Genomic DNA, 26,184 nt, shown 5'->3' with positions numbered 1-26,184 from the left:
TGCAAACTCCTGTTTCTTTGTTGGATCCCTGGGTATTTTTTATTGCTTATGTATCTTGGACCCCAGTGGACATTGGTGATAAGAGATGTTCCTCAGGGGTCTGTACTGGGACCTGTACTGTTTGATATCCTCATTAATGACATAGATGATGGGATTGAGTGCACTTTCACCAAATCTGCAGGCTGCACAAAACTGAATGGTGCAGTTGACATGCGTGAGGGACAGGATGCCATCCAGAGGCATCTGGACAAACTTGCAGTGTGGACCCATGGCAGTCTCGTGGGGTTCAACAAGGCCAAGTACAAGGTCTGGCCCTCGGGTCAGGGTAACCCCCAGTATCAGCAGAGTTTGGTGGATGAAGGGATCAAGAGCAGCTCCGACAAGAAGGACTTGGGCATGCTGGTGAACGAGCTGACAGTGTTCGCTAATAGCCCAGAAAGTGTTGCCAGCAAGTTGAGGAAGATGATTATGCTGCTCTGTTCCACTCTCTTAACAGAGTCCCAACCTGAAGAACTGCATACAGTTCTGCATTCCTCAGGACAGGAAAAACAGACATGTTAGAGTGGCTCCAGAGCAGGCCACAAAAAGGATCTGAGGGCTGGAGCACCTCTCCTGTGTGGGCAAGCTGAGACAGTTAGGGTTATTCAGCCTGGACAAGACTCTGGGGAGATGTTACTGCACCTTCCAGCACATAAAGGTGTCTGTGAGAAAGCTGGAGAGGGACTTGCCAGTAGGGCCTGTGATTGCTGGATGAGGGTAGATGGTTTTAAACTAAAAGGCAGTTGATTTGGATTAGATTAGATTAGATTAGATTAGATTAGATTAGATTAGATTAGATTAGATTAGATTAGATTAGATTAGATTAGATTAGATTAGGAAGAAGATTTTACAAAGATGGTGGTGAAACACGAGAACAGGTTGCCCAGAGAGATGGTGAATTTACCATCCTTGTAAACATTCAGTGAGGGGCAGCCTGATCTGTGATTTTCTTGAAGATGTTTCTGCTTGCTGCAGGACTAGATGACTTTTAAAGGACTATTCTATGATTTCTTAGTGAGATTTTGTGGGTTTTGATTAATGTGATGTTTGGCTGGCTGAATCTTGACCTTGAGCAAGACGCACAAATTCTTAGAGATGGGAGTGCCCTGGGTCTGTATCAGCAAGACTGAACCTGATGTAACTTGATGTAGCATCGTCCTGAAATTCCAGTATTTGCAGTTTAGACATAAAGCACTGCCAGACATCCTACTGGAATTATATCTAAGCAGAACATTTTGCAGCTGCAGTGTATATGAAGGTATTTTATTCCTTCTTATGTACCCGGTTTCCTACAAATAACTTCCTTCTTAAGCTATTTGAACAAGACCTGAAGCTAAGCCGGGGTTTTGATGTTTATGATCTTTATTGTGACCGTTTTATTGTTTGTGACATGCCTTGTTCATGATCAAACACGAAAACTTTGTTTCAAAACAAAATAAATTGGTGGGTTGATTGATCTTGCTTTTACTGTGTGGCTTTTGTGGGTTTTCTTTCTTTTTTGTTCTGTATAAACACTTTATGGCCTTCTGTGTTTAGCTTGCTTTTGAAAATAACTTGATTTTGTTTTTAAAGTGTGATGTTTATTTTTATTTTTCTCCTTGGTTCTGTTGCAAGCAACAGCTGTTCCAGGCAAAAGGAGCAGGACTTAAGCTTCTATGACTTCTTGGATTTTGTTGGGTTGGCCTTTTTTAACCCCTCCACCACCCAAAAGGTCATTCTGTGGGGCTTTTTGGGTTAGAAAGGTCTTTGGTTTTAGTAATTTTGAAAGCTTTAAAAATTATTTGCTGTCTTATGTGTTAAAGTCCAATTCAAGTCCACTCCAGCGAACTCATAACCAGACAACACCCAAGAGTTTTTATTGTATGGATTGTATCCTTTAAGGTCTAGTAATTAACAATGCCCCAAATCCTTATCCTCAATTTCATAGAAATGAGATTTGAAATAAAGATCTGAAATAAAACAACAAAACCCAAACCACATTCTAAGAATTTATATTGTTACATTACTCAGATTTGTCTCTTCTTTTTTTTTTTTCAGATGATTGCAAAGGGAAAAAATGCTTCTGAGCTGTTTCCTGCTGTTGTGAAGAATGTTGCCAGTAAAAATATTGAGGTATTCCTCTAACTTGTTAAACATATTGTTGTGGAAAATCTGTTTATGAAAATTTTGTCTAATTGTATTAGACTTCAACATAATGCATAAAATCTCTAGTATCATTAATGGAACTTCTTAGGAGTTTATTTCAATAATGACATTATGGTAATAATTTTATGCATAAATGAAAGAAACCTGTTGGGTGATTTGGAGGAAGAAATAGTAGCTCTTTACATTTAAAAGAAAAATTACTTAATTTTAGAAAGTTTATGAGGTATGATGTAATTGAGGAAAGTTATTGTAGTTCAGTATTTGAATTGTGATGCTTTTTGCAAAGCTTGGGTTTGTGCTGCATTGTATCTTTAAACATCTGATGCAGATCAAAGCTGAAAGGTAATGTCTGGGTAAAAAAAAAAAGGTGTGTTCTTGCATCTGTATTGGGTGTTATTAGACAAAAAGTAGCTTGCTCCTGTATCTTTTTTTTTTTGTCGTTGTTTCTTGTAAGAAAGCAAGGGAGGAAAGTCCATCCTGGACTTGTGAAAATTCAGATTTCTAGAATGCTAAAAAATTGAGGTTCTGTTAAAGAATGATGTGTTTAAATCCACAGGGTTACTGTTGTATAACCACAGGGTGTATGTAGAAAATGTAACTCTGATGCTCACTAGCATTACTGCGCATACTCTGACAACTACTCTGTAGAAGTGTCACAGTTATAGTTGACTTTACAAATAAGATTTTGATAAAAATAGCATCTGTAAGTTTGTAGTTTGAGATCTCATGGTGCCTAACAAACATCAGTTTGATGAAAGTAGAGTGAACATGCAATGACTTTAGTTACTTCCTACTGCTCAGGATTGTAATTTTTAAAAAACGTGGGCAACAGTTATTTGAAGTATTGGATTTTAAGGAGAGAAATCATTTGAATGTATGCTTCAGTTCTTCTGTCCTCTTCTGAAAATATGTACTTCAGACTTTATTATTTATTGTTATATTTTTATTATTAGTAGGAACAAAAAAATATTTTTTTCCCTGGCTTATGGCACTAAAGGTTATATTTCCAATAGTAATGGCCTCAGCAAACTCTTTTCTCACTCTAACATGCCATGATATAATGGATAAAACATCAGTTTTCTTCCTTAGTTACATGGATGGATAGTAATAGTCAACTTTGAGTTTAATTTTAGCTTTGAAGAAATTATTCTTTTTTAGTTACTACTTTGAAATCTTTGGGTTTTTTTGTTCTTTGAGAGAGTGGATTTATTTGGTCAAGGCCAAGTATTGAGCTCTGGTAAGTCAATGAGGTGCAAATGTGCAAAGATGCTAATTCAGAGTCTTTCAGGAATTTACTGTGTTAAAATAATTTTAGAAGTTGTAATTGTACTTTTAGTGACAGGCAGTAAAAAGATATGGGTAAGAAATCAGACTAGTTAAAAATTTATGTTTGTAAGTTATGAGTAGTCTTAAGTAAAATTTTTAACAGGGAGACCTTAGACAAAGACAAGTGCCCTAAACAATATTATTTATCTGGAGTTCTTTTAACTGTTAGGGCTGGAGCCTCTAGTCTGATAGAAGCAAGACTGTCCTAGTTCAAGGCTTTTAACCCAACCAGTAGTGAAGCTGAGACTGTATTCCTGGTAGGTGTGCACATACATGTAAATATTTTATCTGTACATACCCAGAACAAATGTGCATGTAGAGAGGCACTCATGTAAATTGCCACAGGATATTCAGGTGAGCACAAACAGTATCAGCAGCTTGGCAGTTCAAAATGGTCTGCTAGTGGGAATGTGTGTATATATACAGTGTTCATCCTCATGGAGTCTGCCCAGTGCCTGGCCCATGGATCTCAGTTACCCCTGTTGATGGCATCTGGACATATGAGCCCCTAAGGCTGTAGCCCTTTCTCGTTTGCTGGTACAAATGTCTTTACACACAGGAATCCCTCTAAACCAGGACTCTTCTGCTCCCTCATGGACTTGCCCTTGGACACACAAGTGTGTGCACCTCTGCGCACATACAGATGGTTCTGGCCAGAACTTTCTTGCTCCTCTACTATCTAAACCCCTGTGATTGTGCCCTTGAAGAGATGCACAAAAAATTGTGGTTCTTGTCCCTAGAGACCCACAGGCCATGGGCTTTCCTTGCATCAGGATGGGACTTCACTGGTCTGTGGCATAGTCAGCTCCTTCTGTGGTCTTGCCCATAGATGCTCACACCCACACCTACTTCCTTCCCAGACCACCCACTTGTCTGCTGGTGCAGCTTGATGCACCACAGACAAATTGGCTTGTGCTTGGTTTCACATATTCTGGTCTCTTCAGTTACACACATGCTCATGGGGCCATCTAGCTTGTGGTCCCAGCCTAGGTGCTGGCAGCCAGACCCTCACTTTTTCCAGATGCTTGCCTCCTTGGGCTTAGAGATCCCTATTGCTTGATCTAACATTGCAGATGCTGGAGTCATACTTTAATCCTCTCACTCTCATCTCTCTAGTTGCTGGTGCCCATGGACATAGCAGCCATCCAGCCTGTGGCCTGACTGTAGGTGTAGGCACATGAATGCATCTTCACACCAAATAAAGAAAACAGTTCAAAATGAAATTTAATAAGTCAGTGCAACAGATTGTGCGATTCACATGCAGAGAACAGAAGGATAGATGTACCAATTATCAAACTGTTCAGCCCTCTTATCCCTGATGTATTACTTTCCAGATCATGTAGATATCCCTTGCTTCTCCTTTACTTTAGTTCTTCCCCAGAACATCCCATGTCATGTCTAAAATACTTTTCATCTGTGTCCCATTTCTGTACATGTAAACACCTTCAGTCTGAAAGGAGCTCTAGTCTTTGTTGATTTTTGGTGGTTTTAACACCTGGGCATAGGAGCTGCGGCCCTCCTGAGGTTTTTCTGAGAGGAGTGTGACAGGGTATCCTTTCTCTGAGTCCTAAATATGTTTTCCCTCCTATTGTTTTGTTTCTTTCTGCATCTCTGAGCTGATGGTTCCTGTCATGGACTTGGGAGAAACTAGAGCAGGATGTTGTGTGCACACATACCTCCATCCCCCGTGTGGGAGGGATGCTTTGTGGGTGTGAATATGAGGTCTTAATCATATAACCAAACATTATTAGTAGAAGCTTTTCACTGTTTATATTTTATGGACCTTTTCTCCTATTTTAAAACAAATAGACAGTTATGTGATCTCACATGTCATCATCTGTGCTGTAGTTAAACTTCCCTACTTACCTATTTTTCTACCACTTAATGCTAACATATTTGTGCAGGAAGATGCTGTTAAACTGAACAGAGATCAGGATATTTAGTAAAGCCATCTGACAAATTTCTCTATCAATTTGAGTTAGATGACAAGTTTAGGTTGTAGTGTAGATGTACTTGTAGCCATCTAGTTAGACATTTTCTGTCTCGGAGACTTTATCATGGTCCATTACATAGGATGCTTTATGAGAAATTACTAGATTAAGTCTGATTCTTAGTGCATTGATCCTGTTTCCTGAAAATGTTTTGCCAACTTTTTCCCTTATTCCTTAGAATTCTTAACCAAATCTGTCTCTACAAGTTGCTGCAATGCAGTAGCCTAAAATACACTGATTTATCTGAGTAACCCTGAGAGTAGCTCGGTTGGCTAGGGCATGGTGCTAAAAACACCAAAGTTGTGAGTTCCATCCCTGTATGGGCCATTTGTCGAAGAGTTGGACTCAGTGATCCTTGTGGTCCCTTCCAACATTCTGTAATTCTGTGGATACAAATTCCGTAATTCTGGATACAAAACATTCTTTGTATCCATGTCATTTTCCTGAATTTTCTGCCCAGAAATGGCTGCTATATTTTTTAAAAATCAGGGCTCAGTGCTCTGATGCAAGAAAATGGAGATGAAGAGGTGGTATAATATGTTAATTTATTTGAAGAGATGCAAAGGGCACCTTATTGTTTACAGAAGTGCCTTATGATTTTTTTGTTGTAATTGCATGCTGACCTCAGCTTGATTATATGCACTAAGTCATGGTTGGTAAGGATACAAAAAGTGACCTAATAAACAATTGGTGGTATAGAACAAAAATTAAGTCTTCATCAATAATTCATGGATTTTTATGTGCTTATATTGATAAATTAATTAAACAAATCTGCCTGTGTTCCTCAAGCCTAATGTGACCCTGTTATGATTAGGTTTATAGAACAGAGCATTTTAACATTGGATGAAGGTAAATGGTAAAAGAATAGTGTAGTCACGGAGCTCTGAGTGCTTCCTTTTCTAGTCACAAAGTGGTTTCAAGGAAAGAAGGCTTTCTTTGCACACCTGCAGTCATTCAGTGCACAGGCCTCTTGTGGTCAACGTTGATTGCTACTTCTTTAACTGAACAAAAAATAATTTAGCGTGGTGTAACCGTCTGTGATTTAATATTATGGTTTTTTGCTAGAATTGGCACAAAGATAGGTCTTCTGATAGTGACAGTAATTATTAGCACAGCTGTAGTTGAGGGTCTTTCAGAATTTTCCATTATAAACCCCAACAGTCAGTTTGCTACTCAAATGTAAAAAAATGTTTTCACTGCTTCCTGGGTATGAAGTGAATTAAACTTTCCTGGGGTAAAGTGAATTAAATTGAATACCCTCCTCCCAAAAATCATACTGAGGTTTTCTTAATCTTTGGACATTGTATCCTTTGTAGTATGCTTTGCTTATATTGCATCTTTTGAATGCTTGTAGTCATGCAGAGGTGAGTCTAACATCCTTTGTTTTCATCCAAGATAAGTGCTCTTTTAATCAGATTTGAAAGTAAGTTACCACAGTTCATCTTTAAGTTATATTCGCTTTCAAATATGTTAAAGTAATTTATTTTGAGTTTCAAGGTAAAATAAAATGGTCTTGTTGAAATTCTTGGCTATTTCACTTTAAACTATTTTCTATAAGAAAAAAAAGTGTGCTCAAGTGATCAGTTTCCCCATGTCAGCATCTTAGCTTATTTTAGTCTTAATTTACTAGTTAATAATATAAAGCAGAACTTTGTGTTACTACTCTTCATCTGACTGTTAAATTAATTAGGTATCATGCAGCACCTCAGGCGTTTCATAAGACATTGGGAGAAGCACATGGGTGCTCTGGGATCTTTTAGCTTTTTCTTAGAAGAAAATGTTGGTAAAAATGTGAAATCTAGAAACTAGTTTTATAGAATTCTGAAACTTTCTCATTGTGAAATTCACTGTGTTTTTTCTTTTCAGATAAAAAAGCTTGTGTATGTTTATCTGATGCGCTACGCAGAGGAGCAGCAAGATCTAGCATTATTGTCCATCAGTACTTTCCAGCGTGCTTTGAAAGTGAGTGACTACTAAATAACATTTTATGGGGAATTCGTAGCTGGTAGCACAAAAATAATATATCTGTGTAAGTGTAGTATGGTAAACTAAAGCATGTAAATATCTACATCTGCTAAAGTGGTTTTAAGTTACGTGATTGACGTATTTTTTTTCTTCTACCTCAAACCTTGTCAAGCAGCTAAGTAAGCCTGAAAGACGTAAAATTGCTTCAAGCCTGAAAGACGTAAAATTGCTTCACTAAAGAAAAACAGCAGAATGGTGCTTTCAAATCGACATGCCAAACATTTAATTTCTGGAATGACTTTTCTCATTCCAACGTAACTTGTATGTGTGGAAAAAAGACCCCGTTATTACCATGAACCACCTATATTCCTTTTAGTTTAGGTCAAAAAATGAGCTTTGTGAACAACAGAGAATTGAAACATAAGGAAGACAGTAGTACCTAAATTAAAATTTTCAGTGTCTTGCACATGGTACTTTTTCATTAAAAACACTGAAAAAGTAGCTTTTTGTACTCTTGTTTCAAATGAGATAACAATGAGAAATGGGATTAAACAGCAAAGTTTAGGATTGCCTTTGAAGTGTGACTGTGGAGAGAAGAAAGATTTATTAAGTTTCTGTTCTGAAATTTGGCCAGTTTTTATAATAAAAGGAGATTGGGCTTTTTGTGTACTCTTCTTGTATTCTAGGTTCATTTCAGTTATGTTACTTAACCCACACCTTGCATCTTGATGGAAGATGTTGTGATCAGAGCACCAGTTGTGCAGCTGTAGGAGGATCTCACATCGACTAGAGAGTTTTCTGTCCGCTTCCCTTGAACTTTCATCCCAATGTCATATGTACTGCCTTCACTATCTGATTGCCACAAAAAGCTAGAATTCAAATGACTTTGTATCCAGTGTTTTTTGTGATATATGTGTACAGTGAACACTCCTCATGGCATGACTCTTTTAAAAGCTGTGAGTAATGAGTGCAGAGGGAGGAGTGATCATGTTGTGGCTGAGTAGCAAAAAAAGAACTGGTGCTGTGACAAGGGGGTAGACACCAAATAGTGGAGATTGTCAGCAACTAAAGAAATTACTAAGCCTGCTATGAAAGATAGGTCTGTTTGGTTTTTGTAATGTTTTGTTTCTCATTTTATAATGATTCTAATTTGGCTTTATGTGTGGAGATTTTTTTTTTACCTCCCACTGTTGAAGGAACTTTTTATTTTAAACTAAAGTGGCTGCAGATGAACTTTGCAGACTCTAGTAGGAACAAGATCTTTTTCCAGAAACAGTCAAATAAAGAGCTTTCACCATCCAGATACTTAGTACTTAGAAGCTTCTAAGATGTAGGGATTTTGAGATCTTAGTTTAATTTATAATTAGGTAATACCAGTGTGAAAATATATGTTGCCAGCTGTCAGTCCTTGGGAGAAATGATCTTTGGGAGTTTACCTTATTGCAAGACACTGTGCAGTATAGTGAATTGCTAATACTGCAATTTCACTTTGCTAGATTTCAGGGGATTTAGTACTTGATTAAGCAACATTTTTCCCTTGTATTCCAAACCCCATGATTAATGAATACGTTTACATAATAGTTCATCCAAATACAGATGTGTTGGATCTCCAGGCTAACCCTAGTATTGTAAAATTGACCAAAGGACTGGCGCAGAAGAAGAGAGGATAAGAAATAGAAAGAAATCTCAAAACATTTAGCTGAATATTTTGACATGTTCTTTGAAATTATTTTTAGTTACTGGCTTCAATTTATAGCTTGCAATAAAGCATAGAATGGATATTTGTCAAGAGCTTGAATGGGAATGTCACAACTGAGAACAACATTTTTATTTGACATTTTGTAAATACAGGCACTAAAATTGAGTTAGTCTGTCTCAGAATATCTGAATTCCACTTGGATTGCAGCAAATGTATCAGATTATTAAACAAAATATTCATATTTTTATCCACAATTAACATACTTTTTCTGGAAAATTGCATTATGTTAATGTTTTCCTTTGTAAAATTTTCATATTTTCTTAATGTTTAATGTTCTGTGTCTTTATTTGTTTTACTTTTTTTTGTTGTTTTGAAAATATCTTTGTGTGAAGAAATTGTTAGCATGACCTTCACTTGCAAGTCTGACTTAGATTTACGTGTTTTAATGTGTCATCACTAATTAGTGTAAGCACAGCAGTGTATTTAATGACTTGTTTCTGCACTATCTTATTTTATTTCACCCCTTCACTCCTGTTTTTTAGGATCCTAATCAGTTAATCCGTGCAAGTGCTTTAAGAGTTTTATCCAGTATCCGTGTCCCAATTATTGTTCCTATTATGATGCTTGCTATTAAGGAAGCCTCTTCTGATTTATCTCCTTATGTGAGAAAAAATGCAGCCCATGCAATCCAAAAACTGTACAGGTAAGTGATTCTGGCAATTACTGAAAAACAATTTGCAATAGTTGTGGGCTACATTTATAAAGACTAGTGTGAATTTACCATGTCTCAGATCTATTTCTTTAAAAGGATGGGATGGACGTAGACATTCTGTCACTCAGCTGGCTTGGTTGTAATTCAGGCAGTCCTCTTGATTGCTAGACTTAACAGGCTAACTATAAAGAGATAGAAAAAGAAACCGATGCACTACCTTTTGTTTTTTAAGATACTAGTTATTTTCATCTGTGTAACAACTATTTTGGTGGGTATTCACAGAATCTATGAATTCACTGTTTCAAGTATGTGTCTTTCATCCTTGGGCATTTGCTTGAAAGTAATTTGCCACACATGTGACAAAAGAATGCTAACATCTAGAAATTTTATCTGTGCAAGTCAAAATCTTTCAGATCTTCTTACTTCAGAAATTCTTGCTTTGTACGAGTTCTTATAAAGATGTGGGTACTGGTTTGCAGAGGTGGAGTCAATGGAACCCGTACCTTTACAAAACATTTCCAGGCATTTATTCTACTACTTCACTTTTATTTCACCAATTCCAAACAGTGGAGGTTAAGAGATGTTAGAGGTTCTAAATCAGGTAAAAAACACAGTAACAGAATCTGGAGAAACTGGCCTATCTCCTTCTATTTTCCATGTATTCCCAGTGGTAGTGAAATGGACATGGAGCTAACATGACAAAGGAAAACTAATGAAACTGATGTTCTGCTTCCTTAATGATTCAGACGGTCTCAGAGGGTGCATCCTTCAAAAGCTGTCTTCATGCAAGCATAAGTATCATGATACAAGATTTTGAGCTGCTGTAGCTGGAAATTCCTCCTTACCTGGACTAGAGTAAGCTTCATGATTGCTTCTGAGTGGAGCTGGAGTTAAAAATTGTGTCCTTAGTAATAGGATTTGGAAGCTGTTTATAAAAAGCGTGTGAACTTTTATTTTCACATTTTCAAAACTTACAGTACAAATCCTGTATCTCATAGTGCTAGTTAACTATGGAACCAAGGGAGAGAATATAATTTTCTTGGTCACTGGAGGAAGCAACAGTATAGGAAACTGGTGAAGAGGCTATCAAATTAACCTGCCCGCAGGCAGACTCAGTTGGCTTGGCAAAAAGTAAGAATTAGGTAGTAGTTAACAAGCTGTCTTTGTATACTTTGTTTAAAAAAGTTAATGACTGATAGCTAGACAATTCAGCAATACTGAATCATTGCATTACTGATCATACATTGGTGGCAAGGCTGGCTATTGGCCTACTGCAACAAGTAAGTCATTTCAGAATACTAATTTTTGAGTTGGTCAGAATCAGAATCCAGAAGGAATGGATTTTTTAAGTAAAACTCAACAGATAATACACTCTCCTGCATCTAGCTACTCCATCTTCTGCAGCCATTTGAATAAGAACTAGTAACCATTTATTCTAATATGTTTGTATGCTCCATTTGCTTTTTGGTTTTCCCAGCTTCTCTGTCTGTTTGATAGTTCTGTATTTCAGTTAGTAGTCAGGGTTCTCGATGCAAGTTCGATACTCCAGTCTTCCCTTTATTTAGTGTCGTAACGGGAGGAAATCACAGACCTCTTTGGCCTCTTCTTTTATTTCCTCCTTGAAAATGGTCCCCTCCTTGTCTTAAATATCAGGACAGTGGAGGGGGAGTAATGTAAATACATTCATTCATGCCTTTCTGAAGTCTTTCTTGATCACATAAATAAATGGTTTTGCTGAAGTTTTTTAGCTTTAAGTATTACTTTCTATCTAAATTTTCTGCCAGTTTTTAAAAATTTGAAATAAAACCTTTTTGAGAGACTTGCCTTTTCCTCTGAAGGTTTTTGTCCTTGACTGAAGATCCAGTAAAACTTGCTTTACAAAAATAGAGGTTGGAATGAAAAGTGATCATGAAAGTACTTACAAAACTAAGTACTGTTGTGTTGATTATGATGATGGTGGCTTCTAACAAATTTTTGTTACTCATTTTCCGTGTTCTGATGTTGCTAAGTCTTAGAGTCTTAGTGAAGTAGTACTCAGCCAGATAATGACTTTGTGTATCTGTACCTGGAATGATATACTGTGCATTAGGGCAGTCGATCACTCAGCATTAAAATTGAAGTATGCAATGATGACCAAATACTCCCTCATTTATTTGTAGTTGTATCCATGTTGAAATCACTTTTCAAAGGCACAGAATTACACATCTCTAAGGGTCTTTGTATTCATTTTCTATTTTCTTTTGACTTGGCTTTAAATTCTTCTGTGCTGTATAGATCCATGAAGGGGAAGCAGCTGGAATGAAAAGTTTGTCCTTACTTGCCTAAGAAGCAAGTTTGACAGTAGTGGATATCTCTGGCAAATTTTTCTCTGCTCTTGTGATGTGAAAAGATACCACAAAGGTTTTTGCTTGCAAGTTTTGCTTTTTCTCTGCTTTTGCTATTCTAGACTTCACTCAGTCTGTTTTCCATTAGCTTGCACACCAGCTTTGTACAGGTTCACTTGAATATCGTGTCCACATTTCTGAGTTCCAATACTTCTGACTAAAACTAGTGTTTAACTTAAAAGTGGTTGAAGTGTGTTACTCAAAGCTTTATGTTGATAATTAGATAATAAAAGTATATAAAAAATCTTTGTCCTGATGTTCATTCACCTCTGAATTATATTCATGCTGAAATTAATTTCTGCAAGAGCAGTAAGAACCTTGTCATGTAGCATCTGAAGTTCAGTCACGTTCTCTGTGATGTTGGTTAGCCCGTCTTAATGATTTTTTATGAGTTTTAGTTTCTTGTAGAATACACATGAAGGGTCTAAGATAAAATCATATTTTTAATTTAATTTTATACTTCTAACTTACTTTCAGTCAAGTTCTTTTACAGTGTGTTCTTTGGAATACTTGCTTTTCTGGAAGTGGTTTCTTCAAAGTTCTTTGTTGCTAGTTTGTGTCTAAAGGTCAAAAATCAAACCTGCTTTAATTTTGGGTATATCTGACCAAGTCAGTTAAAATAATTTTATTTTTCCTCCTAGTCTTGATCCAGAGCAAAAGGAAATGTTGATTGAAGTGATAGAAAAGCTTTTGAAGGATAGAAGTACGGTAAGAAACAGATTTGTGACATATACATTTATTTTTATAGAGTTTACTCCCAAGACTGTCATTCAGCAGTAAGTAATACACTTTCCTAACCCTTGCCAATGTGACTTTGTATGTTTTTAGACATAAGTATCGTTGTGTATTTATGCATTTATAGTATGAATGTAATAATGACTATCCTTTAATAAGATGTAGTTTTACTTGCATCATGAGGCTGTTAATTAGTTTTTGTTAGCATGTGTTTTATGTGTGCTTCTTTAAACTTTATTTTGAAAATCAAAATTGTATAATAATATGAATCAGTGTGCGAGTGTTTATAAATTTTCATATGCACTTTTTTATTGGGAAATTAGTTTGATAATTTCAGTTAGTTTGTAGTAGTGTAGGAATAAATTACTTGTGTATAGTGCACAGTGTGCCTATTGACATCCATCTATCCTGCAGTGTGCATGGATGTTAAAAATTATATTTGCTGTGCAGTTTGTTATTGCCAGTATCTCGATTTCCACTCTGGTAAATAAGAGATGTTCTGACATAATTTCTGTAAATTTAACACTCCTGTTATATTTAACCTGCCCTATATAGCTACAGGTTTTTCATATGTAGTCCTGAATGCACTCCACAATCTTCAGTTCATTTTGTTTTGCAGATAAGTTCCCCACTTGTGAACTAGAAAGGTAATTGGCCAAAGAATCAAAGTTAGATTTCAAAGAGAAACCAGATTTGTGAATTAAAACATTCTCATGTTCTTCTTGTTCAGATCACTAATTAATTGAATGTATTTGACTATGTGAAAATTTTACTAGGTACCAGGTAGTGTATTGCTTCATCTGCTGTTTTCCAAGTGTTTTTGTAACTCAATTATATCCTCCAGGATACAGTATCCAGGGCTGTATCCTCTTCTAGCACAGTCAGGGTGTTCAGAGCATAAAAGGTGCTGTTGACTAAAAGACATCCTGTAACTGTCACCGAAGGGTTACTGAAAGAGGTGTGTTAGGGCTTAGTGGCTGAACAGAGGTAAATCAGTTAGGTCTCCTGACTGCATCTGTGCTTGATTTGAGAGAGGCCTTTGAGCTTCTGTGAAGCTGCGCCTGCAGTGGTTCTTCATGTATTTTATTTCATTGTTTGTGCTCATAGTATACGTGCAGTCTGTGAATGTGGGATTAGGTTGTTAGTACCAGTGGAGGAATAAAGGGCTAAAAAATACCCCCAAAAAAAGTAAAATCTCTGAGTTTGTACTCTATTTCCTGAGCCTTATAGCATATGGTAAATGGTTGTCCCATGCCTAGTCATTTACACATTTACTTTAACAAAAAAGTATAGAGTAGATTTGGATCTTTTTTCTCTCCTTGGAGTTTGGAATTACTTATGGGGAGATAATGGGCTCATTGCCTATTGGGCGCATACACTGTGTATTGGACACCGTACTTATAAAGATATCAGCTGAAGCAGTAGCTGAAAATGATAGACTGGACTTAGGTCTGCTGGGTGCGTTTGGAGACATACTTGGTTAACTGCAACAACTTTTTGCTCCCTTTGATCCCTCTTTGTCTGTTCGCTAATGAGACCTGATTCCAGTCTGAGCTGACATCTCAGCTTCAGAAGTCTTACTATTTTGAGAACTAATATGAAGCCTAATTATTTCAGAAAGAAAACATACATATCTCTCTTTAAGGCTCTCTGCATCTAAGTGTGCTCTTTCACCCCAGACTCCACAGCTTGTGGTGGTCTAAAATTGATCAGTCTCTATTTAATCTTTCATAGTTTTGGAAGGACTACTTTAGCATGGCAAAGCTTTATCTTAAGTAGTACTCTTTTGTCATGTACCACTAAATATTCCCAGAAAGCTTCCATGTTTACTAACAGAACATGCATAGTGCACAAGTGTTTTGTTAGCGGGTAACTCCAATCTGAATAAGCTTATTCTTTGCCCCTAATTGGAAAATAGCAATTTGCTCACAGTGCGGAAATCAAGAGTGCCATTTGTTGCTAGATTCAGCCTTTAAAATTGGAGGAGATGCAGCTGCTTATAGGTGGTGGTCCTTAAGTACAGGCGTGGCCTTAGGCTGTCGACTTTATAGGTTTAATAAGGATGCATCTTGGGGAAATTTGTGTTAATTTGATTCATCTTTTTGAATTCTTTGAGGGAAGCTTTACTTCATACACTTAGCCTAAAAGAGAAAGCTCCTTCAATATACTTTCTAAAAGTGTTTGTCTTTTTTATGTATTTTACAGTCTTGCTGAAGAAAATTAGGACCATTTGCTGCCATATGAATTCTTCAAATGGGACCAAACTGTAAAAGAGCAGCTTTTGGTCATAGACTTATAAAGTGCCTGTATTTAATTAGTGAAATGTCTCAGCTTTTTGCGGCTCATGTTCTCTGTTTGACTGTCAAAGTGCCTGAAATCTGTAGGGTGATAATGTGTAACTGGAGCCACAAATATTTGACGCTGACCTTTGGATTCCTTCTACTTAAATGCAGAGCTGTTCCTTTACATTAATATTAGTTGCCATCTCTTGCTAGCTCTAATCTAATGTCAGTGAATCAGTATGTTCATTAAATAGTTTTTTACCTGAGTTGGAGAGTCCTAGTGACTTAGTTGAATATCAATGGTTTTCCACTTTTGTTCACTTGATGAAAATGTCAAGTTACTTCTTGTACTTCTATGTACTTAAGAGCTGATAATTCTCAGACAAGCCATAATATGTAAACCACTGGTATGTTAACCACTGTATCTGAAATAATCCACTGTTGATTGCTTATTGGTTATTTTGATTATAATGTTTTAAATATTTTTTCTTTTAATCAGTTTGATTTTTTTGATCCATGTTTGGAGGGAGAATGTAATTAGTAATATTAACTAGGTACATAACAGTCTAATATTATTCGGGTGATATTTGACACTGTATTTTATTGAAAAGTAAACTTTTACTCAAAATCTGTTTATTTTCCATAGCTATTTGACCTCAAGCAGGATTTTTGAAATTTACTGCCGTAATCTCTATGTTACAGATAGAATAGCTAATATGTGTAGATGCCTCTAAATTTCTGTGAACCAGGAAGTTTTTTCAGAGAGAACATGCTGTTGTATGTTTTTAATGCAGTTTTTGTTGCACAGAAAAGACACAATGTATTTCAATTAGCCAGAGTAATTTTACATTTGAAATAGCAAGACATTATCTGGAGGAGTATTTTACTATAGTAAAATTAAATAATTTTAGACAGTATAAGATGTGGGGGTTTTTTAGATCTCAATCAGTAGTAAATTTTAATATAAGCTGAGGTAAGCAAAACTTAAAATGAGATGAGATGTAACCTTAACCCAGCACTTCATTAAAATTTCTGGTGAGATAAATGAAAAATCACTCTATTCCTAGAGTGTCTTAACACAAAGATTCAATTAAAACGCAAGCTTTCGGTTAATCTAAAATGCAAAATTATCAAGTGCAAGCCATTGTTAACATACCCTCAAGGGTAGCTGATTAGGAATTAGAGTCTATCAACAAATCTGTGACTTTTTGCAAGTGTATTTAAATTTTAAACAGATGTTTACAAGTATTTTTATTATTTAGGCTTATAAATTCCTAGTTATGTTTTTACCCTTGGTTGACAAGTACCTAACATTTTGATAAGCAGGTACAAGAGCATGAATACCTGCTCCTTTTGTTTTTCTAGTAAATCACTCTAGCTGAGCAGGTGATGCAATTTTATGTAGAAGGGAAGATAAGACTATGCTTGTATTCTATGCTAAAATTATTTTTCTCGGGAAGTAATATGGCTAGTCATATGTGAAAGTATAACTGGGTGTTTTAGAGCAAACTAGTTCCCTTTTCTTTTTAGTCTATTCTGTATTGCTTCACTCTAATTCTCCTTTTTCTTTTCAGTGATAACCTAGTTTTAACACATAGGGTTTAAGGCAAGATTTGTTGCAAAAGTTCCTTTTGGAAGAAAAAGATACTGTGAAGGACTGTAGTTAGCAGCCTGTGTTTTACAATGCTAAGTAAACAACAATGAAAATGAAGTTCATTAATGATATCTGAGTTATAGCAGGTTAAAGAAAAGTAAAATCCATATTGACATTGGAAATGAATCATGCATGTTATCCAAACCTGTAAAGCAAAAAGAACTTGTGACTTGCATTCCACAATCTAAATTAAAGTATCCCAGGTATACTAAAATCTTCCTTACTAAAGGAAAGGCAGGATGTAGTTGGGATATAGTTGTATGGATGATGGGTATATTAAAAATGCCCAAATATATTGCTGATTTGCATCTGTAGCTTTGAGTATATTTTATTTTGTATGGGTACATACCTCTTTAATAATGAATTTATTATTTTGTTCTGGCGTTATAATTTTCTATTAATAATAACATGTAACTTTGCATTAACTCCATTTTGGGAGTGAAAAGACCTTATGCAAATATGTGAGTATAGATGTAAATATGTGAGTATAGATGCAAATATGTGAGTATAGAGATTTCTTTTGCAGACTGCATGGCTACCAGATAAAGTGCAGATTCTTTCTCAGTGACATTCCTTTGATTAAAAGATCATCCTAGGAATTGGTGATGGCTTTGTGATGAAGATCTAACTCTTACACTAAAGCAGTGTATTTAGGCATAATGGGGAAAGAAAGCTGGGTACTCTTCAAAAGTAGTCTTCAGCTGATAAAGTAATATTTTAGTTTAGAACCCAAATGTGTGGGTAAGACAATGTTTTCTTAACTTACTGATTTTATGATGGTAAATGCTTCAATTTTGTGGAAAAAATTACTGAGTTTGTGCAGATGTTTTGTTGTGATAGATCTATTATCCAGCTATTAGAAGATAAATGACTGATCTTTTCCTCTTTCCTTGCCTCCAGAAAATTGAAATAAGAAGGGGAATATCATTTGGGCTGTATGATTAGGGCAGGTGGGGTGGCCATTAATTTAAGAGAGAAGAATTGTGGCAGCATGGGCCAACTTGCACTGTATTATCAATCAAACCTCGATGCACTTCTTGTGATGACCCAGCACTCTCAGGTTTTCACAACGTTAATTAGAATTCATGACAAAACAGATGCAAGGAAACGTTTTGTACCCTTCATAATTTTATAGAAAATTTATTGTTATTAGAGGAACCATTTGCTTAGTGTGATTTTTTTCATTACCAGCTTGTCAACTAGCATAGATAATCTGGAGAAAATATGAACTCCATAGATTGGGTGTCACTTTTGTTGATGGTTCATATAGTTTACCTTGGAGCACAGCTAATGGCTGAAGTTCATAGCAACAGCACAGAAAAATGTGGCATCTAGTGGAAGACAAATGAACCATGTTTATTGCTTTAATATAAAAAATACATAAATGGAAAGCAGCATTTGAATTTGATGAGCTCATTGCTAGTTTTGTTGGAGTGATTTATATTTTCTCCTTATACAAAAAGCTACTATTGACACAGTGAGATGGAAATTAACTGACTGTTTTTTAGAAACTGATATTTTTTGGTTTTATATTCTGATTGAATCATTTTGTTTTAATTTTAAATACTTTTATGGAATGTTGAGCATTTAATAAACACAGATTATTAGCTGTTTCACTGATGTTTAGATATATAGTAGGATCATACTATAGGGGAAACAGTGTAGGCTAGAAAATAATCTCTTATTGAGAAAGCCTTAGGAAATTTTCTCAGAGAAATCTGCTTGTTACCAATGCATTTTCAGTCTGTCACATTCTTACCTTTTTTTCCACTTTCAAATTAAAAGCCAAATTTTAGAAAAGACAGTAATGGGGAGAGAGGAATGATCTTAATAATGTCATGATGAATGGCAATTCCTATATTAACTTGTAAATCTAGGGACTTGCCACAGGAATAAAATGCTTGTTTATCCAGTGCACCTCTTGCATTTCATAGCATAGGTTCAATTTTTTTACTAATGTCTTTTAAGTGCTCACAAGTGGCAGCATGGTCATTGTAAACTTGAGTAGGAGATAGATGTAATTTGAAATAAGTAATTGTTTCAAATTCCTGTATTCCATTTTGACTCTTTCTTTGTATTAAGTTGTTGTATTTTATTTATAGTAACTGAACTTTTAAAAAAACAGCAGTGTTTATAGGATATATTCTCAGTTTTAAATTATCTGAATTAGTGTTGTATGTATTTTTTGGTCAGCTTTCAAGATAAATCATATCCAAATGAAAAAGAAATACAGCAAAATGTGTGTACTGAACTACTAGTAGTAAAAGACAAGGGTGCTGTCTTTAGAATTACTGTTGGAAATCTGTGTTGACCTTCACCTATGAACCTAAAAGGGTATTTTTAAGCATTAGACTGAGACTGTTCTGATAGTCATTAACTGATATGTATCAATCTTCCTTGTCTCTATGAAACAGTAACCTACAAAAAGTCTCTCCGTGTGGTCTTAAAGTAGTATGTCTCTCTTTTAAAACTTCAAGTCTGTCATATTGTCCTCTGCAAGCTGACCTTAACTGTAGTTCAGAGTTCTGCATTCTGATAAAAGGATTTCGCACTTTTCTGATGGGAAAGCTTCACAGCTTCTGTGGCCTAAATGAATACCTGCTCAGGACAGGTCTGGGATTAACTACCGCCCTCTGCTGAGCTTTGAGCACCCACTTTATCATCAGCTCTCCACAGTTTTTAAATACAGATGTGCTCTATCAGTAACCTATTATTAAGAAGAAAGTTTAGTACAACAACAGATAAAAGAGAGCTTTTGTTTATATGATACAGCAAATTATTTTAGATGTAAAGTGTATTTAGCTCTATCAAATAATCAGATTTTGTTCCTTGGAATGAGTTGCATTCTTGTTGGGACCAGGAGGTACCAGTATGTGGATGAGGCTGGAGAGAATAAATGCAACTTCACGTTTATTCTTATTCATAATTCATAAAATCCCCACAGAGCCTGAGACTTGTTTAGCATAATAGCAAGACTATCTTCTGTGCTGTTTTCTTTCAATTGTAGTGTTGAGCGCATACTAATAAACCACATGTCAGCCAAATACAGGGAGAAAAATGTAACATATGAATATCATTGTATTTAATATTTCTCAAAAAGTACTGTTTCAATAAACTGCACTTCTATTTAATTGCTTACTTTAAGTCATTGGGGAAATTATAGAGGTTGAAATGCAGATCCCTGGTGCTCGGATAGAATATGACATTAATTTGCTGTCAGAAGGCTGTGCTGCATGCATGCTAACTGCATACATATCAGCTGCTTCATATAAAGTATCATCATTTTAGTTATTTGACTTAACATGTACTCTGACACAAAACAAATCTTAATTAAAGCAATTAGAAAAGAAAGAACACTACTCTTAGGCACACAATTATATGTCCTTATAAGGCATGGTCAGCTTTTGATCTTTTCTTGCAGTTAAAGTAACCTGTTCACAGAATTTTAACTGGAACTCCAATATATATTTCCTCCCATTATTTTAAAAGAAAATACCCAGGCAGAAGATTTTAGTAATCCTTGAGGTGTTAGAATGTTGATAATGTATTTAATTTTCTCATAAAAACAAAGCTGTTTTGTAGTCATAGCATGTTGATCTTTATGCCTGAATAAAGAGAGGTTTCTTATGAAGGCAAAAAATTGTGTGAGAACATAGCAGGATAAAAATGATGTATTCCTTCAATTATGTAACTGTTAAGGAAGTGCTAAACAGCAGGCAGAAAGTATTTGGGAGGTGAGGGGGAGGAGTGTGTTCATGGAACTCTAAATATAAAATTTTCTGTGACAGTTAATTTTGCCATATTGAGAGAGAAGTTTGAATTCCAGTAATGCCTGGGGAACTTGGCCCAGTTCTTCTTTGTTTTGACCAGGCCAGTGTTGACAGAATCCCAAAAGATATTGCTGGGCATATGTTTTACTTCTTGTTGTTCCCTGTTACTTCTGAGTTAATTGCAAGTTCTCTGTTAATTTATTTAGAAGCTAAATGTGTAAGAAAAAAAAATTTTGCTTACATTGCACTGTGTCTCCAGGACTGGGAGCTAAGATTTATGTCTGCAATAGAAACAGCAAGTGTTTTCTCTGTTCTAATAACCTTACCCCAATTCTATTTTAAATAAGATACCATTTCTGTGGGTTTACTTTTGTTGTTGTTGTTGTTGTTGTTTTGTTTGTTTTTGCTGAATAGAAATAATTTGAAATTGCTGATAATTGCTAGTATTAATTCTGATTCTCACTTGTGGTCTAACTGTATACCTGATACTGACCTTCTGGGTTATATTTTGTTTTCTAGCTGGTAGCTGGGAGTGTGGTGATGGCGTTTGAGGAAGTGTGTCCAGATAGAATAGATCTGATTCACAAGAACTACCGAAAGCTCTGTAACTTGCTGGTTGATGTGGAAGAGTGGGGTCAAGTTGTTATAATCCACATGTTAACTCGGTATGCGCGTACCCAGTTTTTAAGTCCATGGAAGGTAAGTTTATGATTTCTTAAAATACTGTTGTGAGCCTGCACTCTGAATTATTTCCATTGTTGGATTTACTTAGTCTTTTAAGATGCATTTCTTTGGAGACTTTAGTAAAAGCAGAGATCAAATACAAAAGTCAGCTCTCTAAAATTTCACTAACACAAGGCATGTACCTTTCTTCAGAGCCTGAGAATTCTCCTTCCAGGGTATAACCTTTCTTATTTACCTGTGGCACATTCTGTGGGTAGCAGAAAGATTCCTTTTTCTGTGGTTCTTTGAGCCATGTTGCTTTTCGTTTAGACAATTTTACATGAGTCAAAATCCGAAATGCTTGCCATTCTATCCTGAAACTTATATTGCAGATACCCAGTATCACTACATAACAAACATTACACTGCTTGTTTTGGCTTTGTTAATGTGCTGAGGCACTGTGTGAAGACTTGAACATATGTATTTAAAATGTGAAATGTTAAAAATGAGGTGATTATTTTCATTTATATTGTGTAAATAAGAGTACTTCAAAAAATATATAAAACATACTTCAAAAATTTATAAAAAGAGGTTGTTCATTACACAAATTCTGTCACTTCTTACAGTAAACAGGGCACAGCTCAAGAAACATATGCTGTTAACATTGTTTCAGTAGAGACCTAACTCTGAATAACAATTTAAATTAAAAGATTACTTCTGGAAAGAACTGTTTAAAATTGCTCTACAAGTGTGGTTATTTGTGTGTATTAAAGGCTTGGGGATGTTACTAGTGTTAAGTTTTACCATTTAATTGGAAACTCATTCATGTTTAAAAATGTGCATTTTAGTGCAGATTATTGTCATTTATAAGTAGTGCGTTAACAATTTTTTAAGATTCCTTTTTTCAGCATTGGAATAGGGAATAGCACCAACTATCACTCTATCACTGAGTTCTTTAAACTGTCTTTTAATATCCTTTGCATGGGAAAAAACTAAATGCAGTGCCATTCTGTGTTAAAATATGTGTAATTTATTGTGTGAAAATAATTATATGGCAATATATTTGGACAAACAGTTCAGTCTGATTTAGTTTATGATTATATTAACTTCTAAAAAAAACAGGGATTATAATGAATATAGCAAAAATAGAAGTCTGAAGTAGAATTATATGTATGGGCTACTAGTTAGATTCTGAAACACCTTTTTCCTTTTTTATGAAAAGTAAATTGGTTGTAAGAACACATCTTCCCATAACAGTGCTTAAAATAAGGAAAGTATTTTTAGATAATAAGACATTTAAGTTATGTTTTCCTACTGTCCTTGAGGCAGTGTTTACTAAATGTTGATTATTGGAAGAAGGCAACTTACATTCTTCTCTCTGATATTTAGAGAGAATCAAAATTGATAATCTGCTTTACCTTAAGCTTTAGTCCCACAATACAATTTTAGTCTGTAATTGGACGAAAGGAAAGTTGAAGAGGAGAATGACCTCCTGTCTTTGACTGAGAGGTTTGAGTTCTTGATGGGATTTGGTTTCTTTAAGACTAAATCTTTTTTCACTGAAACTGGGCGGATGAAAGTTGCTGCTGTGTCTTCTGCTCTAGGAATGGGAATGATTTGTGTGAAAATACTGCCTGTGCCAACCTTAAATTAGTCATCAGTAGTAAAGTATTAATAACACTTTGTTTTCACTTTCAAGATCTTCAGTGTAAAATTTAGTTTGTCTACCTACTCAGCAATCTAATTAGCAGATTTTTTTTGTGGTGCTAGTTGAAATGCATGCCTTTGTCAATACATTCTTAAATGAACTCATCATACAACAGGCCATCTTGTGCAGTAGAAGAGATTTTTAATTTAGTTTATTTGCATCATTATGGATCAGTATTTAGGCTGTTTATATGTAAATGTATGATTTGAGGAACAATTAAGTGTTGACAAAGTAGATTGCAGTCATATCAATTGCAGTGCATTTTCCATAATTTTTCTAACTGACATCTTTGATGATAAATAGTGGATGCCAAGTCAAAGCCGATTATACAGTGCACTAGGAATTCATGGCGCTGTCAGAGAGAAGACCGATTGACTTTAAATTTACATATTAATGAGAAGATTTGTTAAGAGGGTGCTTGACTATAGAAAATAACAGCATATTTATAGGGCACGACACTTTATAAATAAAGCTGATGCAGGAAAATGGAAATTAAACCTATCAGATTAATAAATTCAAGGCTGCTAAAATGCATATTTGCATTTTTATTCAGTAAAATTTTCCCTGACTTTTTGAGGAGCATATGTTGTTTTTGTTTCAGTTAAGCTAATTCCTAACAAGTAATGGTGTAATGTTTGGAACTGATTTCTTGAGCATTTAGAAATCTAAAAGAAAATTTTCGAATACTACCAGTTATGGAGAAAAATCTTTTTTTAGGTAATATGCTTTAAATTGTTGCAATTACCCATTAACCAAGAATACTTAGATTTTTATTCCTATTTCTAGATTCTTTGAAGAGTATAATTTTTAATTCTAATTGTAAATGAAGTAAGGAAGAATGTCCTTGGTTTATCCTATTTGTCTTAAAATACATGGGGGTGCTTTTTGGGTAGTTACATGCAAATAGCAGTTTCAGAATAACCTTTTTTTCATATGACCTGTATGTATTCTGCTTTAACATCTGTTAGCTGAAATGAGACAAGACAGTCCTATTCTGGAGTAAAAATACCTGCTTGGGACTAAAACCAGCTAAGAACTATTCCAGGTTTTCTGGGAAGTAAAATACTTGATAGCAGATAAAACTGTGATGCATTTCAGCTTAAATGTTTAAATGCTTAAGTGTTGTTGCAGAAGTTGTTGGGACTGCCAAGCTGTTTGTAAATACCTCCTGAACCATAACAGCATGCAGTCTAATAAATAAAGATGGGTAGAATAATGTTGTCGGTAGTTTTCATGAATACATTGAGTTGTAGTCTAGCAGTTCCGGAACTGGTTTTCGAGCTGTTCAGCCATCCCTGTTTTTGCAAGGAGATGAGGATCGCAGGATGTAGGAACTACTTCAGCTGTCCTGGTACACGGTTATCACCAAACTTGTGTCATATTTGTGAAGGCAACTTCTGAAAACAGGTGACTTGATCAGAAGTTTCAACAGTCTTTGTATAGAGCAAGATGGAGCTAGGAGCTGCAGTCTAGCAAAACAAATGAGCCTCTCAGGGCCATTGAGCTTCATTTCAGACAATTGCAGATTACATAAATAAACTTTCTTGGTGTTCAGTAAGGATTGGAAAAGAATGGTGAATTCAGATTGATCATGGGCTTCAGTCATTATGAAGATCCTGATAAGTACTTATAGGAATCATGTCTCAGGCTTACATTGTAGGATTATTTATTGAAGTATTGCTCAGTTTAAAGTGCTCAGAATTTGGCGTAATTGTTGGGCTGGGAGGGATTGAAGGGGAAATTAAGCATGAAGAAAACAATCTGAAAGAATAAGGACTTCTTTGAGAAAAACCTGAAGTATTTGAATGTCTATGTATCTAAAAGCATGAACCATGGAAAGTAGCCCAGCTCTCAGTAATTAGAGGAAGAAACAGATTGAAAATATTTATTGAGGTCCCTTCTGGCTCAGCTGTTGTGTGATCTCTTTGTCTCTTGTTGAATGTTTTATTTTGTTAAATGTTTCCTGCTCTTGCAGTACATTCTCAGAATCTTTTAGCTATGAGTTCTTAGTGTATGCCATAAAGGTCATGGTTTTGTGTGGTGGAGTTCAGCGTCTAATAGATGCTTCAGATAGCTGAGCAGTATCTAAAACTGCTTTAGATGTTTTATTTTTTTCTTGTTCTGTGTGTTGGGGTTTGCATTGAGGGACCGGTAATTGTGAATGATAAAGTTTCAAGCACAGCACACAGAAAATAGTGTCTATCCTTTACTTCTGTAGATTTTGTTAACAGTAATGAGCATCCTGAATCAGTTCTGCTGGTTTACTGCAGAGCTTAATAAAACTTCTAAATCCCCTGCTTATAAGCTGAAGTGAGGGGTGTATTCAGAATAATAGCCTCCAGTTAACTGGGTTACATAGATAAAGCAGTAAAAATTAAACATGTTACAATACTTTAAAAGTATTTTGTATGCATATCATAATTTAATAATGAATCAGCCTGAATACGCCTTTTCCTTCTTTTGTTTTCCAACACAATAGGGGATCTACAAGTTTTATTGTGGTCTTCTGCAGTAAGGAGGCATAGATGCGTATTTGAGAAATATACAGAATATCATTAAATCTTTAAGAATAAAATTAATTATGATATGGTATGTATTACTTATTTAACTTGTTATCTCATTGAAGTTTCTTTGTAGATATACCAGGTGATATTCTTGCTGGGTTTTAAATTTTATTTTATTTTTTCCCCTGCCCTAAAAGATTGTGAAAGCAGAGAATTCTTGACCATAAGCTGGCTGCTAAGAGCAAAACATTATATTAGGAAAACTAGTTTACAGTGAAGTTTCTTAGGTTGCTTCCTTTTTTAATATATCCATCAGAATCTTCAGTGTGAATTGGGGCAGTCTGTTTCCCTTTTTATCAGAGTGCAGTACTCTCTGACCAGCTTCTTTTAGATATGCACCAGGTGGGGTTAATGTTTAATGTAAGATTCATTTATTTGAAGATATTTAGTGAAGTGTTTGGGGCATAAAATGGACTAGCTAGTTATTTTACTGTCACATCAATTTTATTGTTTCCTTTTGTGTGCCCTACTTAGTAAGATGAGAGTAATTAGTGCATAGATTCTTAACAGAAAAACTACCTCAAGCTGATTGTGGAAAGTTTGGATT

The 26,184-nt window shown here is 35.4% G+C and overlaps 1 protein-coding gene across 4 annotated transcripts in view; it reads left to right on the top strand.

Moving 5' to 3' along the window:
• Positions 1-26,184, top strand: part of AP3B1 (adaptor related protein complex 3 subunit beta 1) — a 153,651-nt gene that overhangs the window by 18,135 nt on the left and 109,332 nt on the right. For all 4 annotated transcript variants that reach the window (XM_058043881.1, XM_058043880.1, XM_058043883.1 and 1 more), the window contains exons 3-7: positions 2,077-2,151; positions 7,368-7,463; positions 9,708-9,868; positions 12,903-12,969; positions 21,222-21,401. In XM_058043881.1, coding sequence (XP_057899864.1) covers positions 2,077-2,151; positions 7,368-7,463; positions 9,708-9,868; positions 12,903-12,969; positions 21,222-21,401 — 579 coding nt within the window. The remainder of the gene's footprint in view (positions 1-2,076; positions 2,152-7,367; positions 7,464-9,707; positions 9,869-12,902; positions 12,970-21,221; positions 21,402-26,184) is intronic.

The sequence above is a fragment of the Melospiza georgiana genome, chromosome Z, assembly GCF_028018845.1.
Source record: "Melospiza georgiana isolate bMelGeo1 chromosome Z, bMelGeo1.pri, whole genome shotgun sequence".
In the NCBI taxonomy this organism is placed as follows: Eukaryota; Metazoa; Chordata; class Aves; order Passeriformes; family Passerellidae; genus Melospiza; species Melospiza georgiana.
Note: the sequence above shows the minus strand (reverse complement) of the source record. Positions and strands in the feature narration are given on the sequence as shown.